Genomic DNA, 20,665 nt, shown 5'->3' with positions numbered 1-20,665 from the left:
CAATCTGCAGGGATGCGAGTCGAGCTGACAGGGATGTCTCTCGAGTCTGGCGCTTGCGCCTCTTCCCCATCACATCTGGCTGCCCAAAATAGCCAACCAGAATTGGAGCTGCCTACGACGAGGGGGTGTCGTCCTGCGTGCGACTCATTCCTTCGCTCAATCGCGTCTATTGTTTGTTCCCTAGTCACACTGCATTGCATATATGTCTGCTTAGTGGCGCTTCTCGACGCCCGCCTTCGTGGTGAAGCCTTCGCAACTCCCCAACATCTTACACTTTCCAATCTATATAGCCGCTGTCCCCTTCTTCCCTACCTTCATCACTACTATTTTCCCCTCCCTTGAACTGATTGTCTCATCCCGGTGATTCCAAACCCTTGGTAGGCTAAGGTCGTCGCTTGACCCCTGTACGACCACTCCGTCGGCTCGGTCGCAGACTTCCAACCTCGACCAACTCACACCACCCATCCCGCTGGAGAGTCGTATCACGTGGCCACCATGGCTACCCAAACCGGTCCTGCGTCGAGAAGGCCCAAGTTATCTTTGTCCATCAAGACATTGCCGGCTCCTCACACAAGAATTAACAAGTCCTTGTCTATTATCGACCCCAAGGATCCCACAACCTTCAACACTCTCTCCAATGTCTATGTTACCGCCATCGAGAGGTCGACCCCCATCACGACGGAGCCGTTGACTGCCATCAACACTCTTCAACAACAGCCTCCGCACTTGCAGAATGATTCGAAGAATCTCCAGCTGCGCATACAAACACCGCATGCCATCTCATACCCCGAGACCCCGTTGACCGCCCACCCCATCTCTCCCGCGGTCTCCATGGAGATGGTCTTTCCGAGTACCATGACTGCGACGCCGCCCCTGTCAGCCGGTCCTGTGGATCCAAATGGCCCTCGGATGTTCGGGTTCTCTCCCATCGACATCAAGACTCCATTGACAGCCCTGGGAATCATGACCAATCAGCCAGAGCCGCGCAACCAGCGCAAACGAAACAACTTGACTTTGTCAAGCTCCAAGCCGCCTTATACCCATCCTCGCTCTCTCCACAGTATCCTCCGCAACTCACCTCTCCCTCCCCCAACCGCCAAGACACCTATTTCACCACGGCGGCAGTCGCTGCGCTTGCAGGAGAAGGCAGCCCGCCGAGTAGCCTACAACAGCCCGATTGAGCAGACCATCACGACCAACACGTACACCAAGTCACACATCGACTTGCTCGCCGAAGATGTATCACCGGCATCACCAGCCGCGGGCCAAGATGTAAATTCTCTATTGGACGTTGCAATGGCTTTCACAAGTGATGAGACGCGCAATGGCGGTATGACACCAGGACCATTTGAGGACATGCGGCGGCGGATGGCTAGCCTTGTCGCCAACTCACCACCAGCCAGCCCCTCGGGCGGCATCAGGAAGCGAAAGCGCAAGGAGAAAAAGCGCCGTTGGGTCTGGACCATCGGCAATCAAGAGGAGGATGAAGAGAGCTTGGGCGGTGCTGTGGCGGCTTTACGAGCGGCTGAAGGGTCAGCACGCAAGCCAGCGCCCGATCAGAATGACAGGCCTGCGGCGCCCGTGGTGGAAGTGCAACACTGTGTCGATCTCCCGACACCTAGTGTCGAGACCTTTGACGAGGCCGGTGACGTTGAGATGTCAGACACAAGCAGCGTTTCGTATGGCCGAGGATTAACACCAGGCGATATGGAGTTTGATCTAATAACACCGACGGTGCCCAAGCGCCTCGTGTCATACAATGACAGGCTTGGATCGGCGGATCTTATCAATCCAGAAACCGGGAGTAGACGGGACACGCCCGTTCCTCCCGACATGATTGTTCATTGATGAGAGAGAGAGGGCTGAAAGGGATCTAATTTTCTCGATTGGGAACACATGAATTTGCACCGTCAGCTAGTGTTCATGGATGGCGAAAATGGCGGATTAGTGCTGTAGGATATGTACTAGTACCGGTTTAGGTTAACGAGAATACGACGCAATATGACCATGCCTTCGGCAATCTGATCGATGACTCAATACTCAGCATGGCACAGCTATGACCCAAGAAAGAAGTGATTTTAGAGTACATTGGTTGATTTTAGCGGGCGGGCGAGCAAGTCGCTGGCTTGAGCCAGCCAGCGCAAAAATTGGCGCCAACGGCCCGCTGGATGGGTGAGTGGGATGGAGGATGAATCGGCCGATGGGTTAATCCAGAACGGCTTAATGAGGTAAGACTAGCAAATGCGGAGGCAGAAACGCAAACAAGCCCAGGTGCGGCACAGGGGACGGAAAGCGGGGATGATGGAGAGTGGACTGACAAGATCAACCTTGGCTTGCGTAAGGGTGGTGATATTTTTGTGCAGAGCCCTGCAAACGCTATCCATCTCTCGGAACTACGGCATCCATGTCGATGAGCCGCAACGCGAGAGGAGTTTTCGATAGAATAGGCGGACAGCCAGCGTTCGAGGAACGCAATCCGCTTGATCCCTTAATAAACTCGACGTCGTCTGGGATGCCCCTCCATGCATGCCGAGTGAAGGGCCTTGAACCGATGCACCTCCTCTTTAGACATGGACTGCATCGAGACAATAATGGTGTAGTTCGGATGACCCACAAGCGATGGCCGGAGCAAACGATCCCACCATCTCCCCCTTGCTGTTGACCTGTCAAGCTCAAAAAGAGAACCACCTAAGCACATAGCCAAGGAACGACAAGCCAGCTGAAAGCCAACTGAAGGCCAATGAACACGCGGCCAGACCTGTTATTTTCCCCAGCCATTTACGCAAGCACGTAGCGATCCCTACCGCAGATCAGCCACCACTCGTCGCATCGTTGTCACGCAGTCCATCGAAAAAAACAGGAATAAGGTAGCGGGAATGTCGACCTCCCGCCTAAAGCCACGCACAATGCCCCTCAGAGCCAGTTAGCGTATTGCGTTCCAGCCACAGAGGCATGCGCTCTACCGCGTCGCCGGTCTTGAAGACCTGCGTCAGGAATGGCTGCCGAAGACGTACAGATATCTAATGTAAAAGAAGTAGAGCCGTAAGGTAGAGCGAAGCAGGGAAGAAGACGGAGACGCTTGGGCCAGGACAAGTACCGGAGACTTGTTCCGTCATAGGCTCTGTAAGGTACCGGGGGCTTGCCGATGGTGGGGCCGAATCTGCATTTAGTGGGTTTTGGTGGCAGCAAGCCGCAAGACAAGCTACGTCATTGACCATCACAGCTTCCCAGCCCAAACGCAAGTCTGTACAGGACACGGCCAAGCTACCATGGCTGCCACAGCTGGCCAAGCTGGAGCAGCTATGAGGCAATGGAGGGGCTGTCCCCCCCTTCTGGCCTGCCGGGTCCTTCAATGCCGTACCTATGATATATCCCTTCCCCCAAGATCCAACCTCTGCACTCCCAGTTCTGTTGGCTGGTCTACTTGTTTGCCAATTCTCTTCGCCTTCTTGTCTTTCGGACTAGGCAATTGACGAAACGACACCTGCTTATTACTCGTTTCCGACGGCGCAGTATAAGCTACAACTGGTCTCCCCAATCCGCTTCCATCCCCCAAACAAGCAGGTCGGGATAGCCGTGTTGTGCATGGTAGCAAGATGAACATCGACGAGCACCATCTGCCGACCGGCGGCCAGCACTACAGCGGTCGAAACCGAATCCCCAATATCCACGAGTTTGTCGCACAGCTCGACAAAGAGAAGCGTGAGCGCGATGCTGTCATTGAGGCCGAGGACAAGGAGCATAGACAAATAGAAAAACAAGCTCAACACCAGCCCCAAAGCGAGTCAAAAGACCACATCCCTGAGAAGAAGTCTCGCAAGAAGACCAAGACAGTACGGGATCCCGTTACCGGAAAAGACGTCGAGATCGAAGATCCAAAGGATGACTTCAAAGAGATTGTCGAAAACCCCCAAGTATGCAACCGAACGCCCCTTTGTCTTATTTAAACGTTCAACTCCTTGGGCGCAGACTTGCTGACCCATCTCAATATAGCTGTCCGTTCCCAATGAGAACCTCGGGAAAAAGGCTACTGTCTCCACGTCTTCCAAGCAATCGGGCGAAGAGTACAGAAGAGCCCAAGATGTCACAGCGCCGCCAGACCCAGTCGAGCCTGGAAGCACCTCCGATGTGCCAATTCACAGTGAAAAGACCAACGTGGTGTTCTTTAAGACTCCTAGCGTCAGCTACGAGCCAATGTTCGAGCATCTAGAGCGGCGAGCAAATATATTGTGTGGCGGTATCTTCTTCAGCATCGTCATTGTTGGCAAGTTCTTCGGCGGCGCCCTGTATGGCTTGGTTCCTCTTGGGTTTTGCGTCGCATCCGGTGTATTTTTGTGGGTAAAAGATCTCATTACGCAGGGAAGAAACACGGAATGGTCTAGCGAACAGGAGCGTGGCGAGACTGCCACTGTCAACTTGGTTCCTGAGTCGGTTGAGGTAAGCACCAAGAGCCTACTATGGTTGGCATTCTGCTAACAGCGACGCCAGTGGATGAACACAGCCGTTGGAATCATGTGGAACTTGATCAACCCGGAAATGTTTGCTGGCATTGCCGACACTCTTGAGGACGTCATGGTTGCCTCTGTTCCTGGTGTTATCGAGAATGTCCGCGTGGCGGACATTTCGCAGGGCAGTAACCCGCTTCGAATCCTCAGCTTGCGCGCTCTTCCAGACCATCATGTGCAAGACATCAAGGACGAATCCCGCAGGCAAAACCAGAAGAACACCGACCCGAACGAGTTGGCGGCCATGGAACAGGCTGGTTCTTTCTACAATCTGGAGGCATCTGTCGCCTACCATGCAAAGCCGTCTGGCGCCGACGTCTCGTCCAAGGCCCGCAACATGGGAATGCAATTGGTCTTCTACCTTGGTGTTCGAGGTCTCTTCGGAGTTCCTCTTCCAATTTGTATGTACGATGTTGAATTTTACCATTGCAGTGGCTAACTAGTTGCAGGGGTTGAACTTCAAGGTCTTGTCGCCACTGCCCGGATCAGGCTTCAGCTGACCCCCGAGCCACCTTTCCTCAAGACCCTTACGTTTACGCTCATGGGCATCCCCAAGGTTCAGGCAGGCTGCACCCCAATGATGGAGAAAGGTATCAACATTCTCAACCTGCCCCTAATCTCCAACTTTGTAAACTGGGCCATTGGTACCGCAGCTTCTATGGTAGGCACCTTGACACATAAGCCATCATCCCACCGCTAATATTATAAATTCAGTACGTTGCTCCTAAAAGCATGACACTTGATCTGAGCAAGATGCTTCAAGGTGATGATATCAAAAAGGAGACACTTGCCCTCGGCCTCCTATTCATCCGCATCCACAAGGCGGTCGGCCTCAGCAAGCAAGATCGCCGTGGCAGCGAAGGTGGAGGCTCGGACCCGTACATCACTGTCGCCTGGAGCAAGTTTTCAAAGCCTCAGTTCTGCACTCGTGTTATCCAGGACGACTTGAACCCCGTATTTGAGGAGAGCTGTGGCCTGTTGGTCACTGCCGATCTTATCAAGGCGGATGAGCAGCTCTCTGTCGAGCTTTGGGACAGCGATCGCTCGTCTGCGGACGACGTTGTCGGCAAAGTAGAGTTAAGCATCCAAAAGCTCATCCAGCACCCTGGTAAGATGTTCACTCAAGTCTCGAAGCTCGCTGGCGTCAAGGCCGAAACCACCATGCCCGGTGAGCTGCATTGGGAGGTCGGCTTCTTCGGCAAGACCCAGTTCCGAAAGGCCCTTCGCACCGACGGTAAGGACGTCAACCTGCCCCCTGAGCTCAAGGACAAGAAGGAGCTCCAGGACGACAAGGGAACCATTGAAAGTGCAGAGGAGGATGCTGTTGAGCATACACCCCCTGACCCTTTGTGGCCTTCCGGTATTCTCAGCATCGTTGTCCACCAGATTGTTGGGTTGGAACTTGCCAACGTCAAGGGCTCCAACGGCAAGCGCAAGGGACGTGAATATGAGCCTGCGCGCCTGGATGCTGGCGAGGTTAAAGAAGAGCAGGCCAGCAAACTGCCCAGTTCTTACTGCACTATCCTCGTTAACGATGAATTAATCTACAAGACGCGAACGAAGGCCGTATCATCGCAGCCTATCTTCAACGCCGGAACCGAGAAGTTCATTCGCGATTGGAGGTCAGGCATTGTCACAGTGACAGTTCGGGATTCCCGGAACAGACAGCACGATCCGATCATTGGCGTGGTGCCTCTCAAGCTTTCTGACATTCTGCAAACTGGAAGCGAGGCCACGAGATGGTACCCTCTCGATGGAGGGGTCGGGTATGGAAGGATTCGCATTTCCATTCTTTTCAGATCCGTCGAGCTGCGGCTTCCCCCATCTCAGTTGGGATGGGACGTCGGTACATTCGAGTTCATTTCGCGCGACATTACTGCCGCCGGCTATGGCCATTTGAAGACCAAGATTCGACTCCGTACAGGTGGAAGCTCCGCCAGCATCAAGAGGGATACTTGCAACAAGCTCACTGAAACGGAAGGATACTCTTGGGATATTAGCGGCGAAAACAAACACGACAAGATTCGACTTCCCGTCCGCTACCGATATAGGTCTCCTGTCTTTTTTGAGTTCTACCCTCCTGGCAAGCGTCACGCTGATGCCTTTGCCACGCTCTGGCTTCAAGATCTTCCTGACCAAGAGGAGCGAGATTTTGACATCCCTATTTGGAAGTGTGACAAAGGCTTGCGCCTTTCACAAAATTACATCACTGAGGAAAACTTCAAAGACATCCCCGACATGAAAATTGAAGAGGTCGGCCGGCTTAAGTTCCGTGGCCGCTTTTCCACTGGTACCGATAGTGAACACGTCAAATTCGTTACCGATAACGATTCGCGAGAGACCATCGAGACGTGGGAAGCTTGTTTCGCGGAAGGTGTACGTGGCGAGGAAGTCAAGACTGAAGTTCCTCCTGCGGTCCAAAAACTCCACGACGAATCCCTCAGTCACGGTCGTGACGTTCTCGCTCAAGCAGATCCCAAAGAGAAGGAGAAGTGGCTGTCCAAAGATGGAACCGACTGGAGCACAGCTTTTGGTCAAGATCCCACGAAACTAATGGATGGCGAGCCTGAAGATCTGAACTCTGAAGAGCACGATGACTTCGACTCCGATGCCAACAGCAGCGACGTCGACCTCGGACTCACGGATGCCAGCACCAACCCAGGAAGTGACGCCACTCGGCAGTCAATCGAAAGCTCTGTCAGTGAGACACCTTCCAATGCTTCCAAGAAAAGCAATGGCCCCATTCAGGCTTACAAGGACTACAAGAGCAGGAGCCGGGATTTGCATCGCCAGCACCGAGGCCTGATGCAGTGGCGTCCGATGCGCAACATCCAGTTCGCCAAGGATGAGGCTAAATATGCGGTCCGCAAGGTTACGAAACTGGGGGCTCTCAATGGGCGCAAGCCAGATGTTGAGACTGAGGTCTAATACAAGTTTCTTTTGTTAATTGTAACAGAAATGAGTGTGGTGGAGAGGCAATGGGCAACAGGAAATGGGTTTCATGTTTTGTGACGGCCTTTCGTAATGTGTATGAAGTATACCTACATCAAGCAAATTGGAACGACTGGGATGGAGGCGTTTGGTAGTGTAATTGTAGTCAAAATAAACAAACAATACGCTATTTCTTGGCGAGATAGCCTGGCCTGGTGATGTTTGAACTGAGTCTTTGATTCAATGTGAGAAATCTCCCTCAAAGTCTCCAAAGACCGCGGGTTTCTCCACCAAGATCCGCATCCCACAACGGGATCCCATCTACAACCGGCCGGTTGGCCCAATGGCAAGGCGTCTGACTACGATTGAGTTTCTCACTTGTTTACAAGCGGGAGACATCCATCAGTTATCAGGAGATTCTGGGTTCGACCCCCAGGCTGGTCAATTCTTTTGTGTCTTTCGGACAATTCTTTTTTTCTTTTCGCCTCAATACTTTTTCGTTTATTCATTCATTCATCTTGAGCTCTTCATCGTCGGCTGTGAAACTTTTTCACAGAAAAATCGTGCCCTCCCGGGGACGTGGTTGCAGACTTTTTTTCACTAGTAAAATGGGTCCTCTACATGGTGTTAGGAAACTCCATCAAATGCTCTTGAGTTTTTCCAGCCAGCCAGCCACCCAGAGACTGCGTTTTGTTGCTGGCCGACGGGGTTATGAACAAATCTCCAATCTCCAAGGTATCGTCAAAAAGCCAAGAAACTATACCGCTAATCCACCTAGTGATCACGTCTCAAGGGGCAGGAGTATGCGTGACCTGCCTAGGGGCACTAATATCGCAGAGTGGATGCTGGAGATGGGGTAGATCCCACTCTACATAAAAGGTAAAGCATTCAAGTTACAGCGATACAGGCAGTCGTGTTTCGGACAGAGAGTCCCAGATTTGATTCAAACCCCGGCAAAGGGAGTAAATAGGAAGAATAAGAGTGCTGGTGTATTGAAATTTGCAGAAGGAACTGTGTATTGTTCACAGACGCTACTAATGATGTTGCGCAAGTGCGTCCGTGACCTGCTTCATCGTCTTTTGTATTATCACCAATACTCGGGGGCTTCTATTTCTATTCTCATCCGAGTTTTATCGCTCCATTTTATTTTTTCCCTTTCCCACGCCCGCCAAACCCCCACCCGATCTGGTTCGCCATCTTGACATTGACACCAAGCTCATCGGCGTATGTGTAGACAAGGCCCGGGTTCTTTTGGAACCAACGTCCACACATTATAACGTCTAAACCCGCCTGAAGAAAACCTTCTGCCATCGTGCCGGTGCTGATTCCGCCCACGGCCGACACAACCATCTTGTCCCCCACTGCCTTCTTGATCTCCTTGGCAAATGGTGCTTGATATCCAGGGCCTCCTTTGATGCTCGTCGATTGCAAGGGGTGGATGCCTCCCGAGCTGACATCGAGGAAGTCGACGCCCCTGGAGGCAAGTATGGGTGCCAGCCTGCATGAGTCGGCGACCGTCCAGCTCTCGGGGAACTCCTCCTTCATGTCGTCGAACCAGTCAGTTGCGCTGATTCGCACAAATAAGGGCATCTCCTCTGGTATCGCCGCCCGAACCAGGTCAGTGATTTCGAGCACGAGTCGAGTCCGGTTCTCCCAGCTGCCGCCGTAATCGTCCGTCCGCTGGTTGCTGATCGGGCTGAGGAACTGGTGGATGAGGTACCCGTGGGCGGCATGGATCTCGACGACATCGAAGCCGGCTTTGACGGCCCTTTTCGCGGCGTCCACAAACGCGGTCTTGAACTCCTGAATCTGCGCCAGCGTCATGGCCTTGGGCTGTGGGTAGGCGTCGTTGAAGCGCAGCGCCGACGGCGCGTACACCTCGTCGGGCCAGCCCCCCACCTCGGCGCTCGAGGTGGCATTCATGTGCAGGAACGGCGCGACGGTGCTGGACTTCCGCCCGGCGTGGCTGAGCTGGATGCCAATCTTCTGGCCCTGGCTGTGGGCGAACTCGATGATACGCCGCAGCGGCTCGATCTGGCCGTCCTCCCACAGGCCGATGTCCTGGGGCGTGATGCGGCCTTCCCTCTGCACGGCCGTGGACTCCATAATGGAGAGGCCGGGCCCGCGCTGGATGATGCCTCCCAGGTGGGTCAGGTGCCAATCCGTCGCGTAGCCATCCTTGGCCGAGTACTGGCAGAGGGGCGCCAGGAAGATTCGGTTCTGGAAGGTGAGGCCCCTGACGGTGAGGGGGGTGAAGAGCTTGGGAATAGGGGCGCCGGTCGTCGTGCTGGTTGCGGTGCCCGAGACGGGGTCTTGGGCCGGGGTGAAATAGGGAGCACCCTCTGCCGCGGTGTTTTCAATAGGAGGGAAGTACAACGACTCCGTCGTTCCGTTGGTTTGTGACGCCATGGTGATGCTGGTTTCTGCGTCCCGGATGGCTGCGAAGATGCTCGGTATTGATTTGACCAGACACATAATAGAAAAAGAATAATATTTTTGTCGTTTTATACGAATTTGAGCTGGGAGTACGAGCTTGGCGCAGTTCTCCAAGCAACAATACATGTGGCTGCGACGCCGACGTCTCTCGGCGCTCGACGTTCGTCACCGAGGAGGCCCGGCCGGGCTGTGGGACTTCGGCCGCTGCATCCGTGGCGTGAGCGGCCGGCCGACCTGGCTGCGGCCGGAACACCGCGAGCACGCCAGCCTTTACATTGTAATTTTTCGGGATTCCTATCCGCGTGGGCTAAAGCAGCCGAGTCACGAGGTGACTCACGCCCGTGAGTGCCCGGAGACACACTGCAAATGCAAATGCAGCCTGGGTCTAAGAGGAGTTGTCGGCGTCGGTCATCTTTTGGCCGGCGGCCAAATGGACATCACGCCGATCGCCACGATGACAAAATTTCGATGGCGTAGCCAACTTCCACTGCTATGTTATTTAGTCGGCGTCGACGAAGCGAACTCTCCGGCTGTATTTTATTACATCCAAGTCTGACACCGCCAGTGGTCGGCGCATCGTGTAGCAATGTATCTCAGCAGTAAGGACGAACACATAATATATGGGGATGTTCTCAGTCAACGATGGCAGGCATCGCAAGGGCAACTTGAAGCCTTCGAAACCACACAAAGGACTTTGAGATTGGAGCTGAAATTCCAGTTTCTACCAGTACAGACGTGACAGGGCAATGCTTCTTCCCAGCACTTGGCTTAAACAGGTGATGTTATTTCCTACTCAACTATGCTTGCTTGGCTACGGTCTTATAAATGGAATTGTATCCAAGCAGCGACTTCTCCTCCAGCGCCGCAAAATCCTGCCCTCTGAATCGCTCCGGGTCAAGAGCCTCCCGTGTCTTCTCGTCTACCTCCAACCCATCAATTACTTTCGTCAGAAACTTGGCTGTACCGGCAGCATGGGTCACCCAGACCGCAACAGCCATATGTAGACCTTGTACTGACCCCACCGAACCAGCGAGCGGCATGTTATCGGGTGTCATTGAGAAAATTCCGTTGAAGCTTTCCCCGTGCTCGAAATCCTCTGCGGCAACCGATGGCAAAAACCCCGTGCCAATCTCCAGCGGCTCCTTGAAATCCTGGATCCAGTCTCCAATAGCAGTCCCATTTGTCGACTTGCATCCAACTGGCGCGTGGTCATAGCTTCCAATTCCGAATCTTTCGCCATGGTCTCTAGCGTAGACGTGATGCTCTGGCCAGCGGACGAACGGTACCTTCCGAGGCAGCGGTGACCTCGTCTTTCCGTGCATGTATGGGTGGCCGACTGGGATAACAGGCACTGGGAAGTCAAGGCTGCTGCACAGGTCTTGTGCCCATATACCCGTCGTGAGGATCACTCTGTCGGCGTCTAACCGGCTCGTGGAGTCTCCGTCCAGGATTTCGACGCCTGTGGTGCGACCCCCGGAAACGACGAGCTTCTTGACATCGCTTTGCACGAATCGCACCCCGGACTTCTTTGCCTCCTCCTGGTAGAAGGACGTGATCCTGCAGGCGTTTGCAGTTCCGTCGGTAGCGAAGAAAACTGCGGCGCCGGGGCCCGACTCTTTCACCAGCTCCGGCGCGAGCGCGTGTGCTTTCTCGATGCTCAGCATCTCGGCCGGAAGGCCCAGCCGCGCTGCATTTGCGCATCTCGACTTCAGCCGGTCAACGCCTGCGGGCTGGAAAGCAATTTCCAGACCACCCACGGTCTCAAAGCCGCCGTCAATCTTGGTGTACTCCGACACGGTCTCGACGGCCAGTCTCGTAAGGACTTCCGACTCGTTGAACTGGCCGACGAATCCGGGAGCGTGGCCGGTGGACCCGAGGAGCGGGCCGAAAGACCGGTCGATTATTGTGATGTTCCGGGGTGTGGGCGATGCAGACAGGAAATACGCCAATGCGGAGCCGACAATGCCAGCGCCGACGATGACGACGGTTTCAGTGGACTCGGACATTGTGAACAAAAGGGATGAGGTGATGATGCGACTGAACTTAAAGTGATGGGACAAAACTCCCATTTGAAGTGTATTTCATCTCTATATACCTTCATCTCGTCTCATGCCTTTGGCTCATACAACTGCACAGCTCAGAGATACGCCCATCGAATGTCAAGAGTGGCAGCCAAGTCAATGAAAGGGCGCAGCCGCTAGCAGCATAGTGTCGTTTCGACCAATCAAGAGCACAGTGCCCCGTTCTCGACAAGAGTTATTGACCCGCAAGACACGCCACGGTGGATTAGAATAACCGAAAACATTCTAAGAAAAACCCGATGGCTAGATTATATTGGAGACAAGAACTTGTATTAACAACGGTTGGACAAAGACAGAATTTAGAACGTCTAGAAAGTTGAGGCCTATGAGCAGAAAACAAGCCATTGCCAGACATCGTGCCGGCAAAGGTGATAACTACGAGTTCCCACGAATGCTATCATGACAACTCTGCAGGGCGACTACCTTCTACTTCTGCAGCTCTCGTGTACGCTGCCAGCTCAACAGGAGGCGGCGGGGCGGCGTCCACTTCTCGTGCCTCGGGCCCGTGACCAGGGAGCTCCTGTTTAGTATCGTAGCCCATGCCTTTGTAATATATCCCGTCGTTGGCGGCGTTGATGTCACTCTGGGCAGCAAGAGCGGCTCTCTTCTGCTTCCGTTTGCGTAGACATATGAAGACGCCGCCGCCCAGAAGCAGGAGAGCCAGGACCACTGCCCCAACTACAATCCCTGCTATAGCCCCGGTAGCCAAGCCGGCCTCATTTGTGCCGTTTGTGCTTTGAAAAGGCGCATGGCCGTAGAGTGGAAAGACGGGGTGCTTGACGGAAAGCGGCCCGGAGCTTGGGAGATCGGAGAGAGAGACCTTCCTCCATGAGCTCCATAGTGTCTTCTCGGTTCCTCCGCTGGTCGCGATATTGTTGACCCAGACTTCGGTCGGCGTGCTGAGAAGCCTCACGCAGTCTCTCCACGGCGTCGCCTCGCCCCATGCCGTGAGACAGCTGTACGAGCCTGGCGGACAGCACCACGTCTGGACGAAAGTCTGGGCACTTTCCAGGGTTAGGGTTGTCGTGCACGCCGTCGTCCAATCGCTAATACAGGCCGTGCCTGGGTAGGCCAAGCTCGCCACATCGCCTGGGTTCGTGTCTTATTAGCAGCATTCCCGCTGTTCTTTTCCAGTCGGGGCTTTCTTACTGAATTTGCTTCCCGACGGCCGCCAGATGTCGTTGTAGCTCTTGGGGAAGCATTGCGTGGGCAATGTGGCCTTGGTCTCGTCCACCACTTGGTCTTCCAGACATTCGGCGCCCGAAGTCAGTTCTTCAGGCTTGTTTTGGCATCGAACCGCGACGGAGCAGACACCGCTGGGAGGCGTGAACGGTGTGGTTTGGGGCCCTAGGGAGATCACCTTGGTTTGTTGAAAGCCGCCCGGAGTAAAGGTCAGAGTTGCCAGTAGCGGCTCGTAGGTAGAGGTAGAAGCCATCATAGAGACTGGGTGGTTTCAGATGTGTAGTTAGAATACGGCAACTTTCAAACAAGAATGGGATGACATGAGAACTGAGGCAAGTGAAACGTGAGGATCAAATTCGTTGAGAGAGGGAACAGGGGGAGACTGCTAGATTATAAGCGGCTCTCTGCCTGCCAAGATGTGCGTGACGAAGCTAGAAAACCGTTCACGGCACAAATACTACATCCTGCCCCTCGGAATCCTTGATTTTGGCTGCGTATTTGACCCAGCCTGCTTAGAGCCAAGGATGTAATTTTCTAGTTGCATATGCGGTGTTCTGTCTGTTGAGGTCGGATGGTTTATGGATGTGAGACGAGCGGATGCAAGTCTCACAAATTCGGAGTTCTCCCGGAGCGTGACATATATAATTAGCAAAAGCCAGAACTTGATGTTAGTAAGCGATGTGATACTAGAAAGTTAGGCAACAGATATCAATCGTTACCTGCGCTGTTCTAGCAATTCAAGATGTCTGCTTCCCGAAACTGGCAATGTGACTTGGTATCTCTGCCCCTTTTCTATCATGCATCTTTTGAACGTGGTTTATATTCCCACGTAGTTATTATTCTCTGACGACAGTATTACCATGCTTGCGACGATACCTGTCTTATGTACTTTCGTGGGTCCTTGGTCTAAATGTTCTTGTTCATGATATGCTGCGCATTAGGGGTTTCTTTGTATACGTTTAATCCTCATTCAAACAAGAGCCTCGATTCTCTGAGTTGCATTTAGTTTCTATTACTCATTGAGATAAGTCACCAATCCCCAACATGTACACCGTCCTAGCTTCACTTCGGAGGATTGTCTGCATTTAACGAACATTCTTACACGTTATACTAGAAGGAGTCAGCGGCTCCAGCCACCGAATGTACCTAGACCAAGTCCCACCAAAATCACAGAAAACTAAAACTTGTAACGGCAGACTTATCTTTAGCAACAACCTCAAGTTCTGTTCCATCATCCATTAATGCAAAAGCTGCCACGTTAGATATTGGAAATTGCATCCCCCCCATCGAATGCTCTCATCAATACAAAGTTTCATCCGGTTGAATGTGCCACGAGTCCTTTGTGCGGGCTGGGTTGGCTAACATTGCGACGGGTTGTGTTTCTCGGAATGCGGAAATAACCTAAGACAGGAGTCTGCAAATGCCATTGTAACAGGCAGTGAATGTTCATTCCTCCACTTGACACTTGACTGTGGGGGATCAAGCCGTGGAATCCACACCGTTGGAGAGCCGTGCAAACTCTGCTGGAGAAGCCGCCCATTTCATTGGGTAACCGCACAGTGCACACCCTTGCTAAGCGACCCTTATCGGGGGCGGGGTGGCACGATAAGGATTTTTTGCGCCAGGGAAAAATTTGGGAACTGCAGACAGGAATCTCGACTGCATTGGCTTCCATCGTCTCCCACAGTTGGTCCCGACGGATTGGAATACGACAAGCACAATGTCGACTCCAACCCTTGCCGAGAAGCTGGACAAGATCCGCTCTCCGGGCCTGCAGAGCCAGAAGAGGGTGAGCTTTTCTGTCGTCTACATTTGTGAAATGCTTCTGGCTAACATGTTCCGAAGACGGTGGTTGTCCTCCAGGCGGTCGACGCAACATTGAAGGAGCAAAACACTCAGCCCACTCCGACCGGCTACTTCGCCGCCCTTCTCGCGCTCCTCACCCAAGCTGTCGAGAGCGGCAACATAATCTCGGACACTACGACCTCCGTTGTCTATCTCCTCGACACCGTGACCCCGTTCGCGCCTCAACCTCTTCTCCGAGCCAAGTTCACCCAGATTCTTACCTCCCTGGCACCCGTACTCCTCCAAGAAGATGCCGAAGCTCTCCTCCTCCGATCATCCATTGGATGCCTGGAGAGTCTGCTTGTTGCGCAGGACTCTGCTGCTTGGGAGCTCGGCGTGACCCAGATTGGTCCCCGAAGGGCCGTCGCTGGCCTTCTCAACCTCGCTCTTGACCACCGCCCCAAGATCCGAAAGAGGGCCCAAGAAGCGCTCCGAACTGTCCTCAGGAACGCGCCCCCGAGCCCCTCAATTGACCACCCGGCTGCGGACATGTGCGCCCACACCGCCCTTGCGAACCTCGAGGACATTGCTGGAAAGGCTGAGCAGGCGAGGAAGCAGAAGAGCGGAGCGGAGTCGGCGCACGATCCCGCTCTGATCCACGCCCTCCAGCTTATCAAGACCATTGCTTCCTCGAGTGGAGGCTGGCCCAGCAAGAAGATCGAGTCTCTTTGCGAGCTGCTTCTGGGGATTTCGAGATCGGGCAACGAGTACATGACCATGTCCACTTTCGAGATCTTCGAGATGATTTTCGAGGGCATGGCCGATGAGGTCGCCTCAGCCAAGCTCCCGCGTCTTATGGAGATAATCTCAGAGCTTCGCCCTGCCGCACACGACACACAACTGATTCCGCCATGGTTGGCCATTCTCTCAAGAGGATACGACGTCTCCGCCCAGGTTGAGCCCGAGGACGTATTCCAAAACTTGCCCGAAATCTTTTCCATGGTCGCTCAGTATCTGGAGTCACCAGCCCACAACATCCGAATTTCTGCCTCAGAATGTTTGGTTTCGTTCATGGTGAACTGCGTTCCCAAGCAGGTCATCCTCGAGCCATCCATTTACGACGAGAAGACGCTTGACAAGATCGCCAAGATTGCCGAGTCTCTGCTCAGTGTCAAGTATCAGCAGGCTTGGATGGAGAGCTTCAACGTTTTCGGAGCCATGTTTGACTCTTTGAGATGGCGAGCACACCCGATGATGCTCAACATCACCAAGGCCGTTGGAGACCTCCGTGGCAGTGACTCGTTCCAGGGCAAGAAGGAAGCCGACGAAGTTATCGGAAAGGCCGTTCGTGCCATGGGTCCTGAGGCAGTGCTCTCTATTCTCCCCCTGAACATTGCCAAGCCCGTTAAGGGTCAGCAGGGTCGCGCGTGGATGTTCCCCATCCTCCGTGACTATGTCAGCAACACCAACCTGGCGCATTTCCGACAGGAGATGGTTCCTCTCAGTGAGCTTATGTTCCAGCGTGTGCTGGACCACGGTAAGGCGGAGAAGACCATGGAGGTCAAGATCTTCGAAACCCTCGTGCAGCAAATCTGGGCGACTCTGCCCGGTTACTGCGATCTTCCGCTTGATGTGACCGAGACCTTCGATCAGACCTTCGCTGAGCTCCTGGCCAACATTCTGTACAAGCAAGTTGAGCTCCGCCTGGAGGTTTGCCGTGCTCTCAAGACTCTCATCGAGTCCAACCAGGCTATTGCCACTATCGAGGATGATGGCGAGGAGGACTTGGTCCTTCAAAGCCGCGTCTCCAAGGCTACCGCGAAGAAGAACTTGGCGCACCTGGGCAGTTTTGCCGGGAACATGCTTGCGGTTCTCTTCAACGTTTACACGCAAACCCTGCCTCAGTCAAGAGGTCCTATTCTACTTACCATTAACGCTTTCCTGAGCGTCACTCCCGAGAAGGAGCTTATCGATACTTTCGACCGGGTCAGCAAGATGCTCGCAGCGGAACTGCAGCAAGCTGCTGAGGAGCAACAGAAGCCTAAACAGCAACAGAAGCCCAAGGACCAGATGCCGTCAACAAGCAACACCTTGATGGATCTGATCATCACCATTGCCGTCTACCTTCCCCGCGAGAGCTACACTGCCCTTTTCGAAATCGCCACTGTCATCATTTTCAAGGAGAACGAGCCGCAGTTGCAGAAGAAGGCCTACAAGCTGGTCCCCCGTCTTGCCGAGTCAGAAACCGGCAAGCTGGCGCTTGAAGCTCGCAGCGACGAGTTGCAACAAATGTTCTTGACTAGTGCTGACAAGGTGTCCGCTCCTGCTCGCAGAGAGCGCCTGGGTGCCTTGTCTGCGCTCCTCCCCTTCATTCCCGACACCTCCCTCCACTTTATCCCCTCCATTCTCAGCGAGGTTGTCATCGGCTGCAAGGAGAACAACGAGCGCGCCAGAGAGGCCGCTTATGACCTCCTGGTTCAGATTGGCCACCGGATGGAGTCTGCGAACGGCGCTCCCATCGACAACACCAAGGTTCCTCACATGCCCGATGATGCGCCCGCTGGCAAAGCCAACATTGAGGAGTTCCTCACCATGGTCAGTGCTGGTCTCGTCGGTAGCACTCCCCACATGATCTCTGCATCCATCACTGCCCTCAGTCGCGTGCTCTACGAGTTCAGACGATCCTTCAGCACCGAGACCCTGGCCGATCTTGTCCAGACCATGGACCTCTTCCTGACCTCCAACAACCGCGAAATCGTCAAGAGCGTCTTGGGATTCGTCAAGATCTGCGTCCTCAGTCTTCCCTCGGAGCTTGTCATCCCCAGGCTGTCGACCTTGATCCCCAACCTCATCATCTGGGGCCACGAACACAAGGGCCACTTCAAGAGCAAGGTTAGGCACATCCTGGAGCGCATGGTGCGCAAGTTCGGCTTCGAACTCGTCAGCCAGAACTGCCCCGAGGGCGATAGGAAGCTCATCGTCAACATCCGCAAGACCAAGGAGCGCAGCAAGAAGAAGAAGGACGCCGCCAGACAGGCCGGTGAGGAGAGTGACGAGGAGGACCCCCGCCAGGGACGCAAGTTCGACAACGAGCTCGACCAAGCACTTTACAGCAGTGAATCCGAGGGCTCGGATGACGAGTCCGACGACGAGGGTGCTGCCGCAGGCCCCAAGGGCAAGCGTGGCAACAGGAAGGGCGGCAACACGTACATCGTCGAGGACGAGGACGAGCCGCTCGATCTGCTCGACCGCAACGCTCTCGCCAACATTTCGTCCACCAAGCCCGTCAGGATGCGCAAACCTACCAAGACCAGGGCCAGAACCGATCTCGACGGCAAGCTGATCCTGGGCAAGGATGACGATGGTGCGATGGAGATTGACGGTGCCGAGAACGGCGAGTCTGGCGTCGGCGCCTACGTCGCTGCGCTCAAGGGCAAGGACGTGGCCAAGAGGGGTCTTCGCGGCAAGCTCAAGTTCAGCAACAAGCGCGGACAGGATGATGACGAAATGGAGGATATGGACGAGGGAGATGCCGCGGCTGTCAAGGCTCAAGTCGATAGAAGCCGGGGTGCTGACAGGTCTTTCCGCGGCGGACGCGGCGGCCCGGCCCGTGGTGGACGTGGTGGCCGTGATGGACCTGGCGGACGTGGCGGATTTGGTGGACGTGACGGACGCGATGGACCTGGCGGCCGTGGCGGGTTCGGTGGACGCGGTGGACGTGGTGGACCTGGCGGCCGCGGCGGACGCGGCGGTAGGGGTGGCATTGCCAGCGGCCGGAAGGGTCTCGGCGAAGATAGGAGACGAGGAGGCCCTGTGTCGAGCGGAGGAGTCAACAAGGGTGGAAGAGGCGGACGAGGCGCAAGAAGATAGACGCTGCGCATGTTGGGTTTTCTTGAAATTTAGTGTGATTATACCCCTTCAATGAGGTTAAAAGCGACCCCGTTTTGAAAGGGAGGGTCTCAAATGCGGCGTCTTCACGGTACGGTAAATAGAGAAAAAGATTGATATTTACAACAACCAACTGAGATTCGCATGTGTATGAATGTCTGACAGAACGCCATTTCTAGTGCCATGGTGTTTTGATTGATACGTCTCTGTTTCGACTCGGCCTTCTTCAAACCCAGACCAGGGGCATTTCTCATCGTTATATAACATTCACCCGAAGCCCCCTTCTCCGCATAAACACAAAACACTATGAAGCTCCCGGGAAACAAATGAAAAAAAAAAAGTAATCGTGACAGAATCCTTATACAAACCAAAAACTCCGGACCCGCGCCTCTGACGGGCCTGCTGTTGCCGCTGTTCTTTATCTGAATTTGCTGTAAATGACGGCAATGATGAGAAGGACCAGAATGGTGATGATGGAGATGGTGATCACCCGATTGGTAGCCATCCTTACACTGTGTTAGCGATACCCGTTGCTTGTTGACTCCAACTACTACTGCCGCTGAAGAGGGGTGTAAGGGACGTTATTTACCTACGTGCCATCCCCCGCAACGTCTTGACGCTGCGGTCCACATAACCCTCACTCTCGAGCAGGCGGTCGTGGGTATGCTGGATGGTCTCGCGTTGCGTGTGGAGGTCTCCAAGGATGCTGGCGCCAATGCCCTCGGTCTCGTTGGCGAGGGCCTGGCTTGCCTTTAGGCGCTGGGTAGACCGATCGAGGCGGTCTGTTCCCGAAAGCAGCTGCTGACGCTGCTCTAGCTGGACGTCCTGCCCACTCCCCGAGGGGTTATCGGTGTAGCGGGCACCAAACAGAGCGGCGCGGTCGTCGGCGAGAGAGCGCAGCTTGCGCTTGTGTGTGTCGATGTCGGACTCGTGGTTGCGGAAGCGGGCGTTGATCTTGCTGCGGAGGGTGGTGGGGATGTTTGCCTTCTCGAGGCGCATCTGGGCGAGCAGCTCGTCTGCCTCCTCGAGGGCACGCTCGGCGGAGCTGAGGGCGGCTTTGCGCGGCTCGCCAGAGAGTTCGGGGATTTGGTCGAGTTTCTGGACGAGATCGGCTTGTACAAGCTTCAACTCGGCCTCATAATCGCTGAAGCGCTCGGAGCCGGGCTCGGTTTCGAGAGGGTTAGACATGGCGATAGACGTTGTGGTTGAGTGTTGCTAGGGGCGTTGGAGGGATGCGTGGCTTCGCCTTGAGGGTGATGGGGGGGGAACGGATCGGAAGGGGGAGCGCCTCCTTTTTGTGTGTCCACTGGAAATCTAGCGTAAACGTTTCTCGTTGTGGATTGATGTTGGAATCGATGGTCGTTTAAGGCGGGTTCGTCGGTTGTAGGTTTGGTAAAGCCGGGAACGGTCAAGGATGGGAGGGTTGGATTCGTCTTGTTGGATGTCCTTGGTCGCATGTAGTCTGCGTAAGTCAGGACCGGGCTTGGCGACATCATGCTCCCGAGTGGCTGGTGCACCAATCGGGGTGGGTGCGGGGCACCAGCCACTTGGGCCTAGTCAGACCGGCGCCTTACCTCAGCTGCTCGAGAGAGACACACGTGATGTCTATGGTCCGTGCATTCTAGTTTTTCGTTCCGCTGCAGGCTTTTTATAGAGCTCGCCCTGCGTGAAACTTCGTTTCCTTTTCTCTTTTTCTTCTTCAAAGTTGAACCCCCGGCTCTAGAAGAAACTCGGCTCTGCGTCGCCTGGACACTTCGGTGTTCTAACGGGCGCTGAGTTGAACTTAAGCCGGGTAGACTGATGGCGTGGTGTTCTCTTTCGGGAGACGCTTCGTCACGGCGCTTTAAAGAATTGGGA

At 54.4% G+C, this 20,665-nt stretch overlaps 7 protein-coding genes across 7 annotated transcripts; 3 read left to right on the top strand and 4 right to left on the bottom strand.

The window, feature by feature from the left end:
* Positions 1-495: 495 nt before the first annotated feature.
* EsH8_II_000255 (uncharacterized protein) lies at positions 496-1,848 on the top strand (the record flags this gene model as incomplete). The annotated part of the gene is made up of 1 exon (XM_083263553.1): positions 496-1,848. One exon carries the CDS (start codon positions 496-498, stop codon positions 1,846-1,848), a length of 1,353 nt encoding a protein of 450 aa, XP_083120875.1.
* Positions 1,849-3,596: 1,748 nt separating this feature from the next.
* Positions 3,597-7,433, top strand: EsH8_II_000254 (SMP domain-containing protein; the record flags this gene model as incomplete). The annotated part of the gene is made up of 5 exons (XM_083263552.1): positions 3,597-3,914; positions 3,994-4,437; positions 4,489-4,906; positions 4,955-5,166; positions 5,220-7,433. The coding sequence occupies 5 exons, from the start codon at positions 3,597-3,599 to the stop codon at positions 7,431-7,433; spliced, it is 3,606 nt and encodes a 1,201-aa protein (XP_083120874.1).
* Positions 7,434-8,579: 1,146 nt separating this feature from the next.
* Positions 8,580-9,845, bottom strand: EsH8_II_000253 (NADH:flavin oxidoreductase/NADH oxidase; the record flags this gene model as incomplete). Its single annotated transcript, XM_083263551.1, has 1 exon — positions 8,580-9,845. One exon carries the CDS (start codon positions 9,843-9,845, stop codon positions 8,580-8,582), a length of 1,266 nt encoding a protein of 421 aa, XP_083120873.1.
* Positions 9,846-10,669: 824 nt separating this feature from the next.
* Positions 10,670-11,878, bottom strand: EsH8_II_000252 (FAD dependent oxidoreductase; the record flags this gene model as incomplete). The annotated part of the gene is made up of 1 exon (XM_083263550.1): positions 10,670-11,878. The coding sequence occupies one exon, from the start codon at positions 11,876-11,878 to the stop codon at positions 10,670-10,672; it is 1,209 nt and encodes a 402-aa protein (XP_083120872.1).
* Positions 11,879-12,350: 472 nt separating this feature from the next.
* Positions 12,351-13,391, bottom strand: EsH8_II_000251 (uncharacterized protein; the record flags this gene model as incomplete). Its single annotated transcript, XM_083263549.1, has 2 exons — positions 12,351-13,042; positions 13,103-13,391. 2 exons carry the CDS (start codon positions 13,389-13,391, stop codon positions 12,351-12,353), a joined length of 981 nt encoding a protein of 326 aa, XP_083120871.1.
* A 1,464-nt stretch (positions 13,392-14,855) lies between these two features.
* On the top strand, positions 14,856-18,790 carry EsH8_II_000250 (mRNA-binding protein RRP12; the record flags this gene model as incomplete). The annotated part of the gene is made up of 2 exons (XM_083263548.1): positions 14,856-14,924; positions 14,981-18,790. 2 exons carry the CDS (start codon positions 14,856-14,858, stop codon positions 18,788-18,790), a joined length of 3,879 nt encoding a protein of 1,292 aa, XP_083120870.1.
* A 436-nt stretch (positions 18,791-19,226) lies between these two features.
* On the bottom strand, positions 19,227-19,996 carry EsH8_II_000249 (v-SNARE protein VTI1; the record flags this gene model as incomplete). The annotated part of the gene is made up of 2 exons (XM_083263547.1): positions 19,227-19,314; positions 19,398-19,996. The coding sequence occupies 2 exons, from the start codon at positions 19,994-19,996 to the stop codon at positions 19,227-19,229; spliced, it is 687 nt and encodes a 228-aa protein (XP_083120869.1).
* Between the last annotated feature and the right edge of the window lie 669 nt (positions 19,997-20,665).

Source organism: Colletotrichum jinshuiense, chromosome 2, assembly GCF_051148585.1.
Source record: "Colletotrichum jinshuiense chromosome 2, complete sequence".
Lineage (NCBI taxonomy): Eukaryota > Fungi > Ascomycota > Sordariomycetes > Glomerellales > Glomerellaceae > Colletotrichum > Colletotrichum jinshuiense.
Note: the sequence above shows the minus strand (reverse complement) of the source record. Positions and strands in the feature narration are given on the sequence as shown.